Source organism: Microchirus variegatus (genome assembly GCF_963457635.1).
Source record: "Microchirus variegatus genome assembly, chromosome: 5".
In the NCBI taxonomy this organism is placed as follows: domain Eukaryota; kingdom Metazoa; phylum Chordata; class Actinopteri; order Pleuronectiformes; family Soleidae; genus Microchirus; species Microchirus variegatus.
The window spans coordinates 17,080,232-17,097,810 of NC_139806.1; the positions used below are offsets into that span (position 1 = coordinate 17,080,232).

At 39.8% G+C, this 17,579-nt stretch overlaps 2 protein-coding genes across 2 annotated transcripts; one reads left to right on the top strand and one right to left on the bottom strand.

Annotated features, from left to right (window-relative positions):
• Positions 1 to 6,064: 6,064 nt before the first annotated feature.
• On the bottom strand, positions 6,065 to 7,729 carry hes6 (hes family bHLH transcription factor 6). Its single transcript, XM_083889974.1, has 4 exons — positions 7,574 to 7,729; positions 7,406 to 7,492; positions 7,185 to 7,266; positions 6,065 to 6,799 (listed from the first exon to the last, which is right to left on the bottom strand). The coding sequence occupies exons 1-4, from the start codon at positions 7,652 to 7,654 to the stop codon at positions 6,390 to 6,392; spliced, it is 660 nt and encodes a 219-aa protein (XP_083746100.1). The 5' UTR covers positions 7,655 to 7,729; the 3' UTR covers positions 6,065 to 6,389.
• Positions 7,730 to 11,399: 3,670 nt separating this feature from the next.
• Positions 11,400 to 16,083, top strand: itm2cb (integral membrane protein 2Cb). Its single transcript, XM_083890283.1, has 6 exons — positions 11,400 to 11,516; positions 13,994 to 14,131; positions 14,226 to 14,417; positions 14,528 to 14,638; positions 14,765 to 14,915; positions 15,980 to 16,083. The coding sequence occupies exons 1-6, from the start codon at positions 11,430 to 11,432 to the stop codon at positions 16,069 to 16,071; spliced, it is 771 nt and encodes a 256-aa protein (XP_083746409.1). The 5' UTR covers positions 11,400 to 11,429; the 3' UTR covers positions 16,072 to 16,083.
• The last annotated feature ends 1,496 nt before the right edge of the window (positions 16,084 to 17,579 follow it).

Genomic DNA, 17,579 nt, shown 5'->3' on the forward strand with positions numbered 1-17,579 from the left:
CACCACATCCGTCAGCGAAAAGACGTGCTCACGTTCTCACTGTCCTATAGATCTGTGGATCAGGTCCCACAGAAGAGATATTTTTTTTGTGTTTTACTTCAGTTTTATCAAGTAACTCGAAAATGTCTGTTTGTAACAGTGGTCTGTTGCAGTTTCTGTAACTTACAGAAAGAATACAGAAATTGAATGATATGTTGTGCTCAAATTTGCCCTTGACATGATTTATATTTTTTTAATTGGGTCACATATTGTGTCATCTTTTAAAAGTGGATCCATTGCTTTAGATCCTAAGTTGTGGTAAAATCACATTGCACAGTCCTGCATTCAAAAAATACCATGTATAATTGAAGTATTATAGGCAGACTGCAGAAAAACTAATTTATTTATTGAACTGTATACACATATACATATGTGTATATACATATGGTGACACTGAGTCACAAAAAGACTGACAGGTGTGACACAGGTCATCAAGTCACATCATTTCTGAATGAAGTAACATTTGTTATTGAAATGATTCATATCATTCTCATTGCACCACTGGATGTTGCATTTGTTTCCTGACCCTGTACTTACTGCAGATGCCTCTCATTTATTTAAATGATGCGGCTTTTGTGAATGTTTCTGACAATCTGTGACTTATATACACTGTATTCTTTTTTTTTTTTTACTTACAATAACTAACTCTGTGTGTGTTAGACATACATGTATATTTTTTTAAGTTATGACAGAAAACCCAGCTTCAAAAGCAAGATTATTAGTAAGGGTTTTTTTTTCCAAATGTTATTTGTGTAATAAACAACAGGATCCCTGGAGGGAATTTTGATGTTTTAAACGTTTAAAAGTGAGCCACATGTCACTTGTGAACTGTCTGATGTTGCCACCTCATAAATATGGAGACGAGCATCCTGTGAAGGTCATTGATGAATGAGAACAAATGTGTGCTCACTTCACATGTGAAGACTTTAGGGTTATTGCACGGGTATAAAGAGACCAGGTGACAGTATGGAGCCTTCACTCTGAAACCACAACACTAAAATACATCGGATTAAAAAGGAGACGAAAAATCTATGCCAGAAATCTGGCTTTTAAACCTCAGCACTTTTTTTTCACTTAATTTTTTTTTAACATTTTTTTGTACTAAATTATTATTATTATTTTGTGACCTCTTAAAAGTTGAAGCTCATGCTGTAATTTTGAGAAAAAAGACACTGGAATATTTGTCTTTACTGACAACAAGGCACCTTTTTGTTTTTGTTATTTTGTTCCTCCCCCTCTGTTTTTTTTTTTTAATTGAGATTATTCTCTTATGTTTGTCACATTCCCTGACAATAAAATATTGCCTAATTGACAGTGAAGCATGTTATGGTTATTATTTTTGACAGGTTTCTCTCAAGACAGACACACAGACAATCACCTCATCTCACTTTCAGCTCTATTTGAACAGGATGCCTTGTTGTAACTGAATTGTCTTTTGTATTTTTGCACAGCACTTAAAGCACAGAAATAAACTTTACCACAACAAACACAGTCACCTAATTCATGCACACAAAGTAGATCATTAGAGAGGGAAGGAGCTGATTAAATGCTAATAACCAGTTTGTATATAAGAAGACACCAACATTACAAATAAATATAAATAATAAATAGGAATACAAGTGAAGAGTAACTAATATGCTTTAAAATGGAAAACATTCTAGGAGATTAAATACATAACATCAATGAAAGTGAGATAGTAAGATAAGTTGCTAAAAACAAAATAACATGTTGCAAGAATATACATTTAATTTAAGGCAAGACTTCATAGACATACACTATATTTCTCTGCATCTACCTGCAACGTGCAATATTCTCTAGACTTCATTCATAATGCCCATAAATTTGTCTTGTACATAACGCACATTGACTGTTTTACCAGTCTTTAACCATTGCTTGTTGTGTGTTGTCTGTCTTAAGTGTGTTTTTGCTGCTGTGACGTCATTTCTTGTGACCAGTATACGAGTTATACCAATTTATACTCGAGTATACTGCTTAAAGTGTAAAGTGCTTTGTCGGGGAGCCTCTGCTTCGTCTCCGACTGCACGAAATATTCCGTCAAGGGACAACGGAGACGGCAAGAGCCGCGATTGGTCCTCAGGACAGGCCGAGCTACGCTGCTCTGTGCAGGCTCACAGTGCGCACCGAGCGTCCACAGAGGCGGAGCTAATCACCGCCGACAACGTTGCTGCCAAACTGTAAATACGTTATATCTTAACACACACAGCACATGGGTAAGGGTTAGGGTTAGCCAATTTCTCGCCTCAAATCATCTTAAAACTGCGTTCCGTGACAGAAAAGTGAGACATGGCCACTGTTTCAACAACAACAAAAGTATTTCTCTCTCGGGCGCCATTGCTCACTGTAGCCAAACGCACAACAACCTTGCGTAGCGACCCCTACTGATCGGGCGGGAAATTGCAGTGCGTAACCGTCACCACGACGCAGAAGTATAATGTCGCTGGTTTCACTGCCTTAAAAAGCTACCGCGCAGCCTCGTGCTGTTTTATCCTAATTAACAGCAGCTGCTGCGGTGCTCTTAATTAGCCAAAGGTTGACATTCACCTTCCTGATGTAAATGACATGATGACCACAGACAGACGGACGGACGGCTCTGATCAAAGAGCTGCTCTCACATCTACATACGCTGCTGGTCCTTCTCCTCCTTCTCCTCCTTCTTCCAAAGTCAAAGCCGAGGTGTGAACGTTTACAAGCTGCGCTCCTGTGGAGACCATTCACACCTACAGGAACCTGAAAATCCGGTATGGTCACCACACACACACACACACATGTGAGGTTTTCATAACTTCAGGGGACATTGCATTGACTACCTTACCCTAACCATACCCTCATACCCCTAACCTCAAAACATTTAGTTATTAACATTGTGGGGACTTGCTTTTTGTCCCCACAAAGCAGACAAGTCCCCATATGTGACTGTGTAAACAGTTTAGGTCCCCACAACGTTAGTAACACACGCACATTTAGACGCAGGTCTAACAAGGATTTATCCCTTACCTTAACCTCATTTCTGACACATAAAAACATTTGTTTGGAAACATGAACATTTACAATTTGCAGTCTTGTATAAAGTACCTTAAAGGGATAATTCAGTAAAAGTAGCAGAAAATGACTTTGGAAGAAGTTGAAGTCACTTTTTTGAACAATATTACTTAAGTAAAAGTCTTAAAGTATTTGACGTTTAGTGTACTTAAGTATCAAGTAATAAATAATAAAAGTAATTTGTGATATAAAATGTGCTTAAGGTTTTAGAGGTCAGGATAGAGCCATGGTATAGGTCAGGGGTCGGGTGAGTTGTGTTTCAGCTGAGAGGTTGTGGGTTCAATTCCTGCCTCTGCTAGTGTGTTCTTGAGCAAGACACTTAACCCCATGTTGCAAGAGTGTGAATGGGTATAAAAGATGTGTGAATATTTAATCTATAGTGTAAAGCAGTTCATCAAGACTAGAAAAACTCTTTATAAATACAGACCATTACCAACTCTTCTTCTTCTGATTTTATTTGGTAGTAACTAAAGTAACAAAGATAGTTAGATTTAAATGGAGTGGAGTAAAAGTAAAAGTTGCCAGAAATATAATAAATAAATAACAAAGCAAAGTACAGATATGTGAATTTTGTACTTGGGTACAGTAACAAAGTATTTGTACTGACAATTTGAACATAACATAATAAAGTGTTAAGAACAAAAACAAAGTTAAACAAGAGACTAAAATGCAGCATAAAATATTATATATTAGTAAAAGAATGTTAATTGCAGATGATTAACATTTAAAAATAATCTGGTCACTTAATGTCTATAATTTACATTCTATTTTTTACCTTTTATAGCCTCGTTGATCAATATCTTTCAATATTGTACATTCACAGATGTTAAAATGCACATTTGTTATGTATTACCTTTTATCTTTACTGTCTTTGCTGCTGTGACATTGTACATTTCCAATTTGAATATTAACCGTGAACAATTCCACAGATTTCTGCTTCATTTGAACCAATCTAGTTCATCATCACGGATTAAAGGGATAGTTCTGTTTTTTTTGTAGGTGTGGTTGTATGGGGTATGGACACACTATCAACACTGACTTCACAGAGGTCACGACTGAGTGCGCTGCCATTTTCATGAGCAGACTGGCACCAGCTCTCACTAATAACCTAGGTCACAACAAGGACAGAACGGGAAAACAGGTTTAACTGCTAAATAAAGAGCTTCTATTTTTTTTTTTTTGCTACTAGATACCCTTTCCTTGAAAAAAGGAAAGGGTAAAAAAAAAAAAAAAATCTTAACCCCTCACCAAAATATGTAGAGACAATTTTACATAATGGATCACAGGAGTTGTAAAATATGTTATCTTTTTAATCATGTCATTTGCAGCAGCAGACCAGTAGCTCGTGTCTCCATGTGAGCTAAAACCACTGATTTTTCTCTATAGACCTTTGGTGTAGGACAGTAAGCCTTTTACAAACTTCCTCTTCAAATGTGGCAAACATATTCATGGCATAGATTTAAGCTGTTTTTATGCCCCCCCCCCCCCCTCATTATTGTTATTGAGAGCGAGTGTCAGGGTCTCAGGGTCTCAGGCTTAATCATGGATATCACAGTGAACAGCAAAGTCAATGTGTCAAAACCTCAAAACTACAATCATAACGATCATTCTTTTAATTTGTTTGCTTGAGTCTTCTAAATAGCTTCTGGATTTACAATGATATAATATGTTTCTTTTAACAGAGCTAAATAGTTTTTTTTCTTTCTTTTTCTTTTAGAAGGCGCTGTTCCGAAGACCATTTAAATATAGAACACATGTAAGCAGTACTGTGTGATGGTTCTTAGTCATTCAGGTCATTTTCATCTTCAGGCGTTAGCTGCAGTTGATGAATGATTACAAACGTCTTAAAGAACTGTATTAACTACAGCTATTAAATATGTTTTATCTTAAGGAACTGACCAGTACACTTTATAAGATCAAGGTGAAGAATAAAGTATTAGAATTTGATCAGGTAGCAGCCTTTTTTCTTCTATCAAGTACTTTGAACTGTAAGTGACAGCACTTGATGTTCTTAGTTGCTTCCCAGGAAACGTTTTACTAATAACCACAGGCTTAGGCTCACTGTGTTAATCCTTTTTTTCCTGTCATTTCAACAAAGATCCCTCTCAGTGTTTATGGGGTGTTTATTGACCACGGAGAGTGTAAGAAATTACACTTGGTGTGAACATCACAGGAACACCAGACGAGTTATTTCACTGGAGATCTATTGTTCTGTCTTTTCGTATTCGTTTGTGTCTGTGGGAGCTGACGGCGCAGAGGCAGATCAGTGTCTGTGGCTGTCACCAGGCCCACAGAGGTCACGTCTACGGACCTCTGTGGTGCCTCTGTGAATTAGCAAAGGGTCTCCTCGGCCCCCCTCATGCAGACATTTGATTAACCATAAGCTCTGTAGTATTCAGCAAACAATGACCTATTTTGATTCCTCTGCATGGAAGTCCCACGTAGTGTAGTTTAATAAAAATAACACACAATATAATACAAAAATAGAAAGTGGTGGAACTATTGTTTAAGAGCCCAGAGTCATGACTGAGCAAGTTATGTGCTAGTGTTATTTTAAAACTGGAGGAGCTGAAGTTATAAATCCCACTCATCAGGTCTTCAACCAGGCCTATATAAGGAGCGAGTGGATTACTCATTTCACACCTCACAAACGTCTACGACGTGCTAAGGGTTCTTAGCGAGACACTGCACACAAATGGCCTACAATTGCAGAGTAATAACTAATATGCTGAAAACAGCTCTGGGTGGGTGGTTCTGTGGGAGCCTTTTGTGCGAAATGAGGGCTATTGAACAAATAAAGAGCGGAAAACAAGGCAGTTTGTCGAAAGTGATATTTAATGAAAAGTTGAAACCTGAGGAAACTGGATGCAGTTGCTGACTACAACGGCCAATACACATGTATAATTAAAACGGCTACATCAGAAAATAATTTACACACAGCTAACAATGCAATCCTAGTGGGACGTCTAACTCCTATACAACCCAATGCTATTCAACAAGTAAATATTTACATATGCATTTACCCCCTTCACAGAAGGCAGGCCCATATAAGGCCAATACATTTCCAAATGAAGACCCTATCTTCTCCAATGCAACGTTAATTACATACTTTATTTATTAAATATGTTTTAGTTTAGTAATTGTAGATGCAGAATAATTCTACAAAGAGCTTTTCAACTTTCCTTACAACAATTTTTGCAGTTTCCTGCAGCGAAGCCTAAACAACATCCTAACACAAACATTTAAATCAGCTACTCCAGGCTAAAACACACAGCTTCTTTTCAGACGGTCTACCAGGGTCTCCACACAGATTTAGAGTAAGTTAGAGAAGGTAAGTAGGCGAGAACATCCTGGCCATCGGCCTCCTCTGAAGAAGAAATGTGGCTTTGCTCCGAGTCAGTCTCGTCCAGGTCGGAGCAGAGGTCATCGGTGGAGGTGGTGGACGGGGCTGGGGACATGCTCTCGGACAACGACCAAGTGCTGTTGCTTCTGGGGTAGTCCGCCACGGCGTCTGGCAACATCACCCGCAGACGCTCCTCGTCGTTTAAGGGCATGCTCTCCAGGAGGTGGTTCAGCAGCTCGGCCGCTTCTGTCGGATCAATCCCAGGGCAGCTGGACACAAACGTGTGCACGTCGTGCATGCACTGGATGTAGCCGGCTGCAAAGCGCTCACACGCCTCCCGGTTCACAGCATTCACCTCTATGAAGACATAAAGTCCATGAGAATGTTAACAACAACAACAAATAGTTTCTGATTCTTTACTTCTTGCACTAAGTTGATGGATGTTGTGGTTTCCATGTTCCATCTCCTCTTGTTCGCCATTTCCATTTTTACAGAGCAGCAAAATGTACAAGCTTTTAAATGTACTTTTATTTGTTGAATTGTATTCACATTTACACTTTGGCTTCAAAAATGCTCCAAAAAACAAAAACATTGTGATTGGCTGAGCTGTATCACACACCTGAGGCTGGAGTATTATATATTAACGTAAAAATAAGTGGGTCAGCAGAAATTTAGTGCTACATTATAATCAGGGGGAAAGTGAAATATTCCCTTGTGAACTGAGCCCATGTCTGGTTATTACCTTGATCCCGGTTTTTCAGAATGCTCTCCACCCGTTTGACTGTCATCTCTAGAACCTCAGCATTCTCCATCTTTGATTGCAACTGCACAAAAAGAAAGACAAGCACACACAAAAAGAGCTAAGCCAAACACAAGGAGGAGGAGCAGGAACTGGCAACCCAAGCGGGCCAAAATTAAGATAGTTGATTTATTTATTTTAAATGACGCCACGTAAAGTCTTACGTCTGCGTCCGCGATGAGAACTCGCAGTTCTTGTAAACTTTCATTGATGCGAGCTCTTCTTTTCTTCTCCACCAGAGGTTTCCTCATCTACACACACACGTGAGGGCGGAGGAGTCAGTTTCAGCGAGAGTTAAAAGTTAAACATGAATTAGTCACACAAGTCCTCACCTTTCTGTCAGTCTTCACGCCACTGTAGTGATTATTCTCGTTTACATCCATTCCGTGCGTGTTGTTACGCGTGGGGGCCATGTTGTTGTTCGAGCTGCTGCCTGAAGCCCACTGGCTGCTGCCGGACTGGACTGGACTGAGGCTGGTGGTGGATACTGGCGGTGTTTTAATCCAGAGAGCCGTTACAACTCGTTGGTGGAGACAGATGGCTCTCACACACACACACACACTGATCAGAGGAGGGGGCAAGTACGAGGTTTAAACGACGGCTCATTTACATGTGAATAGGTGAACTGGCAACGACAGCAGGACACACACACCTCGTGGGCGCGCAACGCTCGCACCCGCCAAACAACAGTGGTTCAGCTTCTGCTCCCAAAGGCTTCGTTTACACTGTCAGGCGGAAGTGACCTCAATCGGTTTTCTGGGGGGCCAGATTTGATAATGTGAAGATTTCCGGGGGCCAGTGGTCCCTGCAGACCTTTTTTTTTAACAGTAAATGTTACATACAAATGCACTGTTTTATAATACATTTTAATTTAATTATCACAATTGTGATTTTAAATTGCAATGGAACCAACTCTATGCCACACAGGAGTGAGCACATTTAAAAAAATCACCTTGCTTTCACATTTGGAGATAATAAAAATTAATGTATGTGTCTGTCTGTCACAGCTGGATTACAATCCCAGGACTCTGGTTTTAAAGACCAACTCCTTACCAGCTGAATTATGGGGATGACAAGTGAGTGAAGCCCATTTTCTATCCTACTCTGTTCCAGACCATAAAAAATACATTATAAAGCCGAAGTTGCAGGTTGTACAAAATCTGACTTTGGACACGCCTGGTGTAGACGCATATGAAAGTGTCAATTTGAATCTGATTTTAGTTTTCACTGCTAGAGTCCATTAAAGGTGCCATATGTAAGAATGTGGCCAAAAACGGTTACTACATTCTAATTCAAAATAACAATGTCTTTTTGGTTTCGTTTTCTGACGTAACTGGCAACCCGTGGTTGCTCGGCAGCTGAGACTCTACTGGCTGCAGTGATTGGTAGACTGCGGTAGGTGGCGCCACATGGCAAACTTGATTTCAAAACATAAACATGATTTGCAGTCTGCAAAATATATTTTTTTTAATGCAAATATTTTGTCTGTACTGTTGTTGTTGGCGAGTTCAGTTTGTTATATGAACATTATTCCTGAGTCTCTGTGACATATTAGGAGGATTTTATGGCCAGTTGCTTTAGATTTATTACATAATGCACCTTTAAGTCCATGAAAGTGATGATAGTCTTATTTTATAGAAACACAATCAACACGTCTGCATAATAAAGGTATTTCACATCACTTGTACCAGGAATCATCTCATCTGGGTAAGAATTTTGACCAGTAACCCAGGTCAGAGTCTGCATTTTTCCTTTCCAAATATCTATCCATTGCTGTCGTACTTCTGATCCACGTTCATGTTCTCATCACTGATCATGTTTATCATGCATCACTGTTGTTGTCTGTGTTGGCATTGTTATTATCATGTAGTGTGACTAATTTATAGACCACTACTGACATGGAGGAGTATTACTCTACCCGTCGTGGACCCAATTGGAAAATTCCCCTCGGCACAGTAGTGTGAATAGTGTGGTAGAAAAACACTGTTGTAAACTGTTGATTTCTCAAGTGAGTTTGAAACATGGCAGGGTTAATTGCTTTGCATCTAAATTGTTATTATGCGTTTGTGTAATCTGTGGAGAGATTATTGGATAGACAGGTTGTGTTTTGGTAATAGTAGGTGCACACAAATACACGAGCATGACATATAATGTTAGTTTAACTACAGGTGAGGTGCAGGACTTGATTAGGATGGTTGAAAATCTCATACACATACACATTGGTCTGTATCCAAACGTATCCCTGTTGAGTCACTGTGTTGTGAAATTTCACCCTCTCTTTGTGGTAGGAGGTATTTTATGCTGCTCAAGAGAGATGCTAAAATGTTCTGTCTGATGGAGAGGAAAAGCACAGTTTTCAGTGTCAGGTATAGATTTGTTTAATAATAAGATAATGGTAAAATAATATAATATCTTGTCTGCACAGGACACCCTTGTAATGGTACAGATACAGATACACCAGGGCCAGCCATGTCCACTTTGGTGTCCTTGGCAATATTGCACCCAATAAGGATCAACACAATGGTTTCACTATATAAATAAATATGTATTGTACAGTAATATACATAAAACAGCACATTTAATGTTGTCACTGAAAAACAACAAACAAGTCCTGCAGATTAAATGACTAATAAAACTGACGTGAAGTGTCAGTTAATTAGTCAAAGTGTTTGTTCTTTAATGTAATTGCTAAACATTGCCTTTGATTGAGTGCTCACCACTTTAGGCAACATGTTCGCCAATTCTCACATTAGTCAGCCAGGCCTATTTCATGGTTGAGTGTGAGCCATCAATCCACCTATGAAGAAGAGGCCGATCCACCACCTCTGTAAAGAGAAAGCGAATTGGAAGTGTAGAGCCTCTTTTCAAGTACTTCACTCTCAAGTGTCCTCAATGTCAGATTACTGACATAATGCTAGTGGCATGTGGTTGTGAGTCACCCATAATAATCTAAATTCCCATGAGGCCTCCAGAATTGCAGTTTGGCCAGTAATCGGTTGACATTTTGAGGTGTCACCTGCAAGCAGGCTCCTATTGGTCCACTTATATAATATATGATTTTGAGTATGACATAATATGTTCAAATGTTCTATTGAAGAAGACCTGAAATCTAGAGAGTAAGTCTATCCTGTCTATGTTCACTGATGTTATAAATCAAGTGAGAAGTAAGCTCATTTTCCAATAGACTTCTGCTTAAAAGAATTTTCCCCCTGGTGGGTGTTGGGTATATTCTCTCTTCCTGAAGTTTCACTGAGGAAACTCAGTCTATATGAAACAATGCAACAAAGGCTTATCAGAGCCTTTGCATATCAAAATTGGTCTTAATTTTTGTAGTAAGCTTCTGCTTTATATTATAAGTAACTTTGCTCCGGTTGCTTTGACCAATCGGGCTGCTGTAATAACATGGCAGCACAAAATGGCAGCACTTTACTGACAAATGGCTTATTATAGGACTACGGAATTTTAATATCAAAGCAATTACACATTTGTACACACACTTCCATCCATTATCTACCGCTTTATGGGCAGCATATTCACTTTTCTGCCACTCAACCATCCTAAACGTTGCACAATGGACCTTTAATGACACATAACATATTTATGCACTAATATTTAAAGAATAAGCAGTATTAAAGTACTAGTGACCCAGTGCTAACTTTATTGCAGTCTGAGAGTCTGGAACATTTCCGGATGATAATGTTGAGAACTCTGACACGTTTGAGAAAAGGCGATGCAGCTTTTAATAAAATACGGAAAGCACTACCATATCTGGCATTTGCCTTCAAAATAAAAGCCTATCCTATCCTAGCACAACCAAAATGTAGCACATCGTCATGATTCCATGTACTAGACCACGTTTAACACTCGAGCATATGCATTTGAATTGAATTCAATGTATTTGTTTGACAAAAAGCGCACAAACTGTGAGCCATGATAGATTTAAAGCGTCAAATCAGACGGGAGCTCTTATTTTGATAGCGGCGGGGCGGCTTTTCCTTCAGACCCACACAGGGACTGTTCGTCAGAGAAGACGCTTTTGTGAGGTCACTGTGATCCGGGGGCGAGGGAGCTCCGCCGCTATAAAACCGTCCTCACGGCCTGGTGGAAGAAAAGCAGCGAACTGCAAAGAAATCCTTCACAAAGCGAACACACGTTGAAAGAAAGGGAAAAAGCAAACAAACAAACAAAATGGTGAAGATCACGTTCCAGCCAGTGTCGGCGCAGAAGCGCGAGAAAGAGACAGAAGAAGACAAGATCATTGTGCCTCAGGCTCACGTGAGTTTGCTCTCTTTGTTTTCCTTTATATGGAGTCTGTTGTGTGTGTGTCATTGTGGTGTTGTGCTGCAGTCTCCACTTCTTCAACTGTTCCATTATGACCTGCTTGAATTATTACTATGTTTGTCATGCATCTAGTCTGAATAATCTGAATCTGTTTATTGCTAGTCGTGGGTATTAACATGCAAATAATTACGAACTGTATGGACATCTGCAGGATATCTACATACGTATGTTTTTTGTATATAATATATTTGCATATGTGCAAATCCTTTAAATGCAACGTGGGTATAATTTCAATGTGGGCAGGGCAATAATAGCAACATAACTGAAGACTATATCAATATAATGTAATGTATAATGTATTACGCAGGTATAATAACAATATTTGTTCACTCTGAATATTTAAATAGTAGTTTAAAGCTTCACTGAACTGATCTCCACAACGTTCATCAATATTTAACATGATAGTTATTGATATTGACTCGCTATTTATTAATGTCAAAATCAAGTGTCATGAAGGTGCACAGGTGCAGGGATGTGGTTGTTCAGTGACTCTTGTCTTCAAACGTCTAGAGCTTCGTTGCTGAAAATCACAAGTCATTCTGAGGTGTATTAAATATCCTGCTTTTTGTTGGTGCAGCATAAATATAAAACACAAACGCACAACAAGGAAACGGGCTGACCACCCTAGTCCAGCCTGGGGATGTTGACATTACATCACCTTCTTTTCCTCTGGAAGGGCACACTGTGTGTGTGTGTGTGTCCCTTCAGCAGGAAATATAAACACCACCCAGAGTTTAGATATTTATTACTTAGTATGTATTTGTAGATACTTACATTTTTATAGTCTGTACATACTAGACTATTCAATATAGTTTCTTAACACATATTTCTCCTTTATATTTCTTTATATTCTTCTATGTTTACAGTCTTAGAGCGACTCAGGGTTACATTTCACTCTGAGTCTAACGATGCATGTGGCAAATAAAACTATTGAATATTTAAAACGTACAAGCTCTTATTCTTTTTAATCTGTGGGAGTTAAAATAGCTCTAATCTTCCTTCTCCACCGTTTTATTAGTAAGAACAACAGAGCTGTCTGATGCAGCAGCAACTGCAGCACTTGGTGACGTCACAAGGTGTTATACCCCATGAACCCTGCAGGCTGCGCCTAAGAGGCTACCTCCTGTATGAGAGAGAGAGAGAGAGAGAGAGAGAGAGAGAGAGGAGATAATCCAGGATTACTGTGTTTTATAAAAATAGTGGATATGTCCCGGAAGGCAGATTAGCTTTTTATCCTTTCTCAAAATAGGCATTTGGAAAAGAGCTCGTCTAAATGAACAAGAACATGGATAAATACTCCAATTGTATGTTTTCCTTTACTCAAGAGGAGCAGAGTTGTGTTAAAAAATAGGGGTTCAGAAAGAGGAAGTGATCATCTGATGCTCTTAACCTAAGCTGCTCCATGGCAGATTAACAGGGTCTCTTCATACTCTAATCCTCAGTCACAGACAACAACCATTGTTGTCACATTCTGGACAGAATGAAAATGTGTTCTAAAAAATAACGATAGTAGATTGTAAGAATTATAAGAAGCCTGTTTTCTGGACTACTTCCCAGGAGTTATATATCATCATTAGATTTCTGGCACATAATTGATGTTTGCCTGTCTGTGCCTCATCCCCTCCCAACACTTTGTAGATTAAAACTTGTTGACGCATCCTTACATGTTTCTTCACCTGTTGCGTCAGCGTACATGTAACACATGAACTCAGAGGCCGCGTCTATTTCCATTGGCTGCGGCAGAAGGCTCGCCGTCAGAGCCAATGTGTGTAGATCTATTAATACGAACGCCTCTGCCGAGGGACTCCGGCTCCACGTAGCTGTGCTCATTTTGCCTCAGTCTCAGGGCGCGAGAGAACCAACTGCAAATATGGAGTGTGGAAGTAGGCCTCCAAGAATAGACCCAGACGTCCTCGTGCCAGTGTCTTCGTCACAGCTTGGCACAATCTGCTCTCCCTGCTTCCGGTCTCCATAGCAACCCGTTGCACGGGGGGAGAGAGAGAGAGGCAGCAGATTGATTGAGAGTTTGTGGGTGAGCATCTGGCATGCATCATCCCAGTACGTCCTACGTCTGCAAGATCTCCCTGCTTGAATAATGACCTGGCTAACGCCTGTCGTCAGAATTAACTCTGTTAGGACGTGACAACGTGACGGTGTGAGAGGACATAACATACACTGATCCTCCATCATAGAACGGTCCCACACTGCGGAAATTCACTTGCAACAGCAGTAAAATAATGTGGTAGACAATAAGTGACAATAAAACAAGATAAATGAAACATAAAAAAGGGATTACTATATTATTTAAAGGTGAATTGTTGACTGGATGTGACAGCAAAGTATTTTTTTTATACTGCATCCTTTATTTGTCCTGACCTGTCCTCTAACCAGACAGTTTTATTTCTTCACAGGAGCACCTGGTTCTTCCTTTCCGGACCAAGAAGCCATTTCCAACAGGCCTGTGCTGCCTCACCTTTGGCCTGGTGGTTTTCCTGTCAGGGCTGGTGCTGGCTTCAGTCTACGTCTATCGCTACTACTTTATACCTCAGGTCAGTTCATTGTACATCACTCCTTCTATAATCAGCAGAAAATGTAAAAAAAGCTGTTGACCTGTGCTAACTGGTGTCCTCTGTGTCCCATTAGCAGATGCCTGAAGACAGCTTGTTCCACTGTCGGGTGGTCTACGAGGACTCTGTGTACGCTCCGCTGAGGAACAGACAAGAGCTGGAGGAGAACGTCGGCATCTACCTGGATGACAACTACGAGCAGATCAGCGTACCCGTGCCACACTTTGGAGGCAGCGATCCTGCTGATATCATCCACGACTTTCACAGAGTAAGTCATTTTTAAATTGACTGCTTTCCTCTTTTACCATTTTCCTCTTGATGTATTGAAATGCTTTATTATCTTTGGTTTTAATTGTTTCATTTTTTTATTTGTCCTAGGGCCTCACAGCTTATCACGACATCGCTTTAGACAAATGCTACATCACTGAGCTGAACACGACCTTGGTGATGCCTCCGCGTAACCTGTGGGAGCTGCTCGTCAATGTCAAGGTGAGGCACTGAGCTAGAGTCAAATGACTGTTTGTGAGCGAGAGAGAGAAAGAAAGAGGACAGCATGTTCTGATCTTCCTGCCTCCAGTGTTCAATTGAGTGATTCACGTGTATCTCTTTCCACAGAGAGGCACGTACCTTCCTCAGACTTACATCATTCACGAGGAGATGATGGTGACGGGGAGGGTGAGGAACATGAGGCAGTTGGGCCCGTTCATCCACAGACTCTGCTACGGCAAAGAAACGTACCGCCTCAGACGACGCAGCCAGCACCGACGTAAGTGCAGTTCCTATTCTGGCCTATTCAGGCAGTATTAGAGGCTTAAAAGATGAGCTATGTATGTTAAGTAAAGTATGAAATGTTAAGTCATGTGAAACTACATTTCAGCCAAGTGGTACAGTTAGGTTAAACACATTTGGTTTTTGATTGTCACTTCTGTGCGAAAAACAGGACTGGAAGAATAACACAAATATTCTGTAACATTTTAAAAGTTACACTTTTAAAATGGAATGATACATTTTTTGAGTCCAGTGGGACAGTGGTGCATAACTTTTTGTATTTTTTAAGAAATTAACTGCTACATTTAGCTGTCGCTGCTAATAATAAAATAAATGAAATCAGGCCAATTAGAAATTATAGTATTTTGCTATAATAAAATCAAATAAAATGATGGGCAGATTGCAGAAAACACTGTGTTCTTCTTCCTTCAAGTGAAACTTTATTGAGATTACAATGGTGCGATGCCTACACAGCCTACACAGCCATCCTGTGGTGGAAACAGGCTTTTACTCTGAACTATTCTGTACCGTTTGGTCCAAACACAGCGTTATTGTGACATGTGTGTCCTCAAGAAGGGAAATCGTTCCTTCAGTGCGTCATAGGGAACAAAGTGAGAGTGACGATGTAGAAAACAACAACAAAAAAATCACCAAATAGGGATTTCCTGGTGAATACTTGCAGTTTAGATTCCACATAACAGCCTGGTATTCTTGTCTGCGTCCATGCGCGCGCGTGTGTGTGTGTGTGGGCACAGCCAGGGAACTTCCTGCTCTGTGAGTCACTTGTAGTGCCGTCCACACACTGTGGAGGTGGTGGTGGTGGTGATGTGCATGAGCCATATCACTTGAGCTGCTGCCTTTGATTGGCGTGTGTGACAGAATGATGCAGCGGACTTCCCACCTCCCAGTACATATAAGGATGTGATTCCAGGGAATCACTTGTGCTGACTCACAGCGTAGGCATGGCAACTGCACATGTGATTCGAAGGACGCGAGTGCAACTGCAACTGCAAGCCCTTTTTGAGTTTCAGTACTGAACAGATTTCGTGCCTTCTCTTCCAGGTATTGAGAGGCGTGAGACGAAGAGGTGCCACAGCATTCGTCACCTCGAGAACACGTTTGTGGTTGACACCGTCATCTGCAACAGGCTCTAAATCTGAGACGGAAATCAAAGCCATCCAATGCTGAAGGCAATTCCAAATCTTACCTCTTGAATTATTTAGTCTTTAAACTGCACTTTAAGAGCAAGTGTTTGTCCAGCAGTTTCAGTTTCAATTATTTTATTTTTTTTTGTCTTTTGTCCTTTTTTAAAATTCCCAGTTAGTTTGGTCTGTGTATTTGGATTCTTAATGTGATTGAATACACCTGTAGCTTGTCATGTTATGCAAGAAGCAACTTCATGTAAATGTTTGTTGGTTAGTGACATTTCCATCATTTGATAACCCAGTGCTCTGTGGGTGACGGACTTGCTACTTGGAAGCTGCTTGCACTGTGCACTCCTGTGCATATTTGTGTCTTTGTTGTTTCTTTAATTCTTTTTTTTTTTTTTGTTGGGATGTCAGAAAATGGCAAACATACCTCATGTAGTTCAGATGTTTCTTTGCTGGTTTGTAATCATTACTGAATGGTGTATATAATTTTTGATTGTTCCTAAGCAATATCGACTGTACATTGATTTTCTTTTAGATTTCCTATTGTTACATGCATAGATTTTTATCTGAAATTAACCTGTTTTGTGAAAGATCATTCCGTTATGTCTCTTATACACTTCCCTACTCTTTGGATATGAATGGCTTTAGACTGTAATTAGTAGCAGTGCTTCAGAGGAGACGAGAGGAACCAAAATCTGCAGTCACTAAACATAGTGTCATATATGAAATGTGTAGAAAGAATATTTATAGTCTAGATCACTCACTGTAGATTATATCAAAGGCTCAACATTTCTTCCTTCTCTTTTACTTGGATTTGTCTGTCGTCATTAGCTCTCACCACTTCCCGTTTCTTTCTTTCCTGTCATACGACGTTGATTTGTCCCAACTTGAATCAAAGATGTCTTTTTTTAATGTGCATCACGGAACGATACGAAGTCTCTGTGGAGAGCTGTGATGATGTGCTCGTACATCAAAGACTTGGATAACATATTTCGCTGTACAGTTGATCTTTCTTGTAATATCTTGCTGCTTTAAGAATAAATAATCAATCTTTATTCTTGGCGTGTGTGCGTTAATCCGTAACAGACTCTTTTCTTTGTGAACTTCCTCATAGCTGTATTGTGGTCAAAGTAATACACATCACCTCAACCATTCTATGTGGTCCGGCATTAATATGGCTGATTAATGCCTTGAAAAATACAGTGGTATCAGTGTATCAAAGTGTGCATAACAGACATTATACAAAGTCAGCCATATACAAAAGCATACACAGCATCCTCCTGCCCACATAAATACTCAAATGTACATTTACATCATCTTTGTACTAAAGACCAGAGAAAGAGAAATGTAATAGAAACTGGAACAAAACAAATATCAGTGCAAAAAAAAGTAATGCCAGTGCAAAAATGAAAGTATCAAGACACAAATAATCGATGTGAATTGAAACCTGACAGTTTCCCGCAATGTCCCGCGGCTGGTTTTAGGAGGCAATATTTGACTGGTTTTACAGT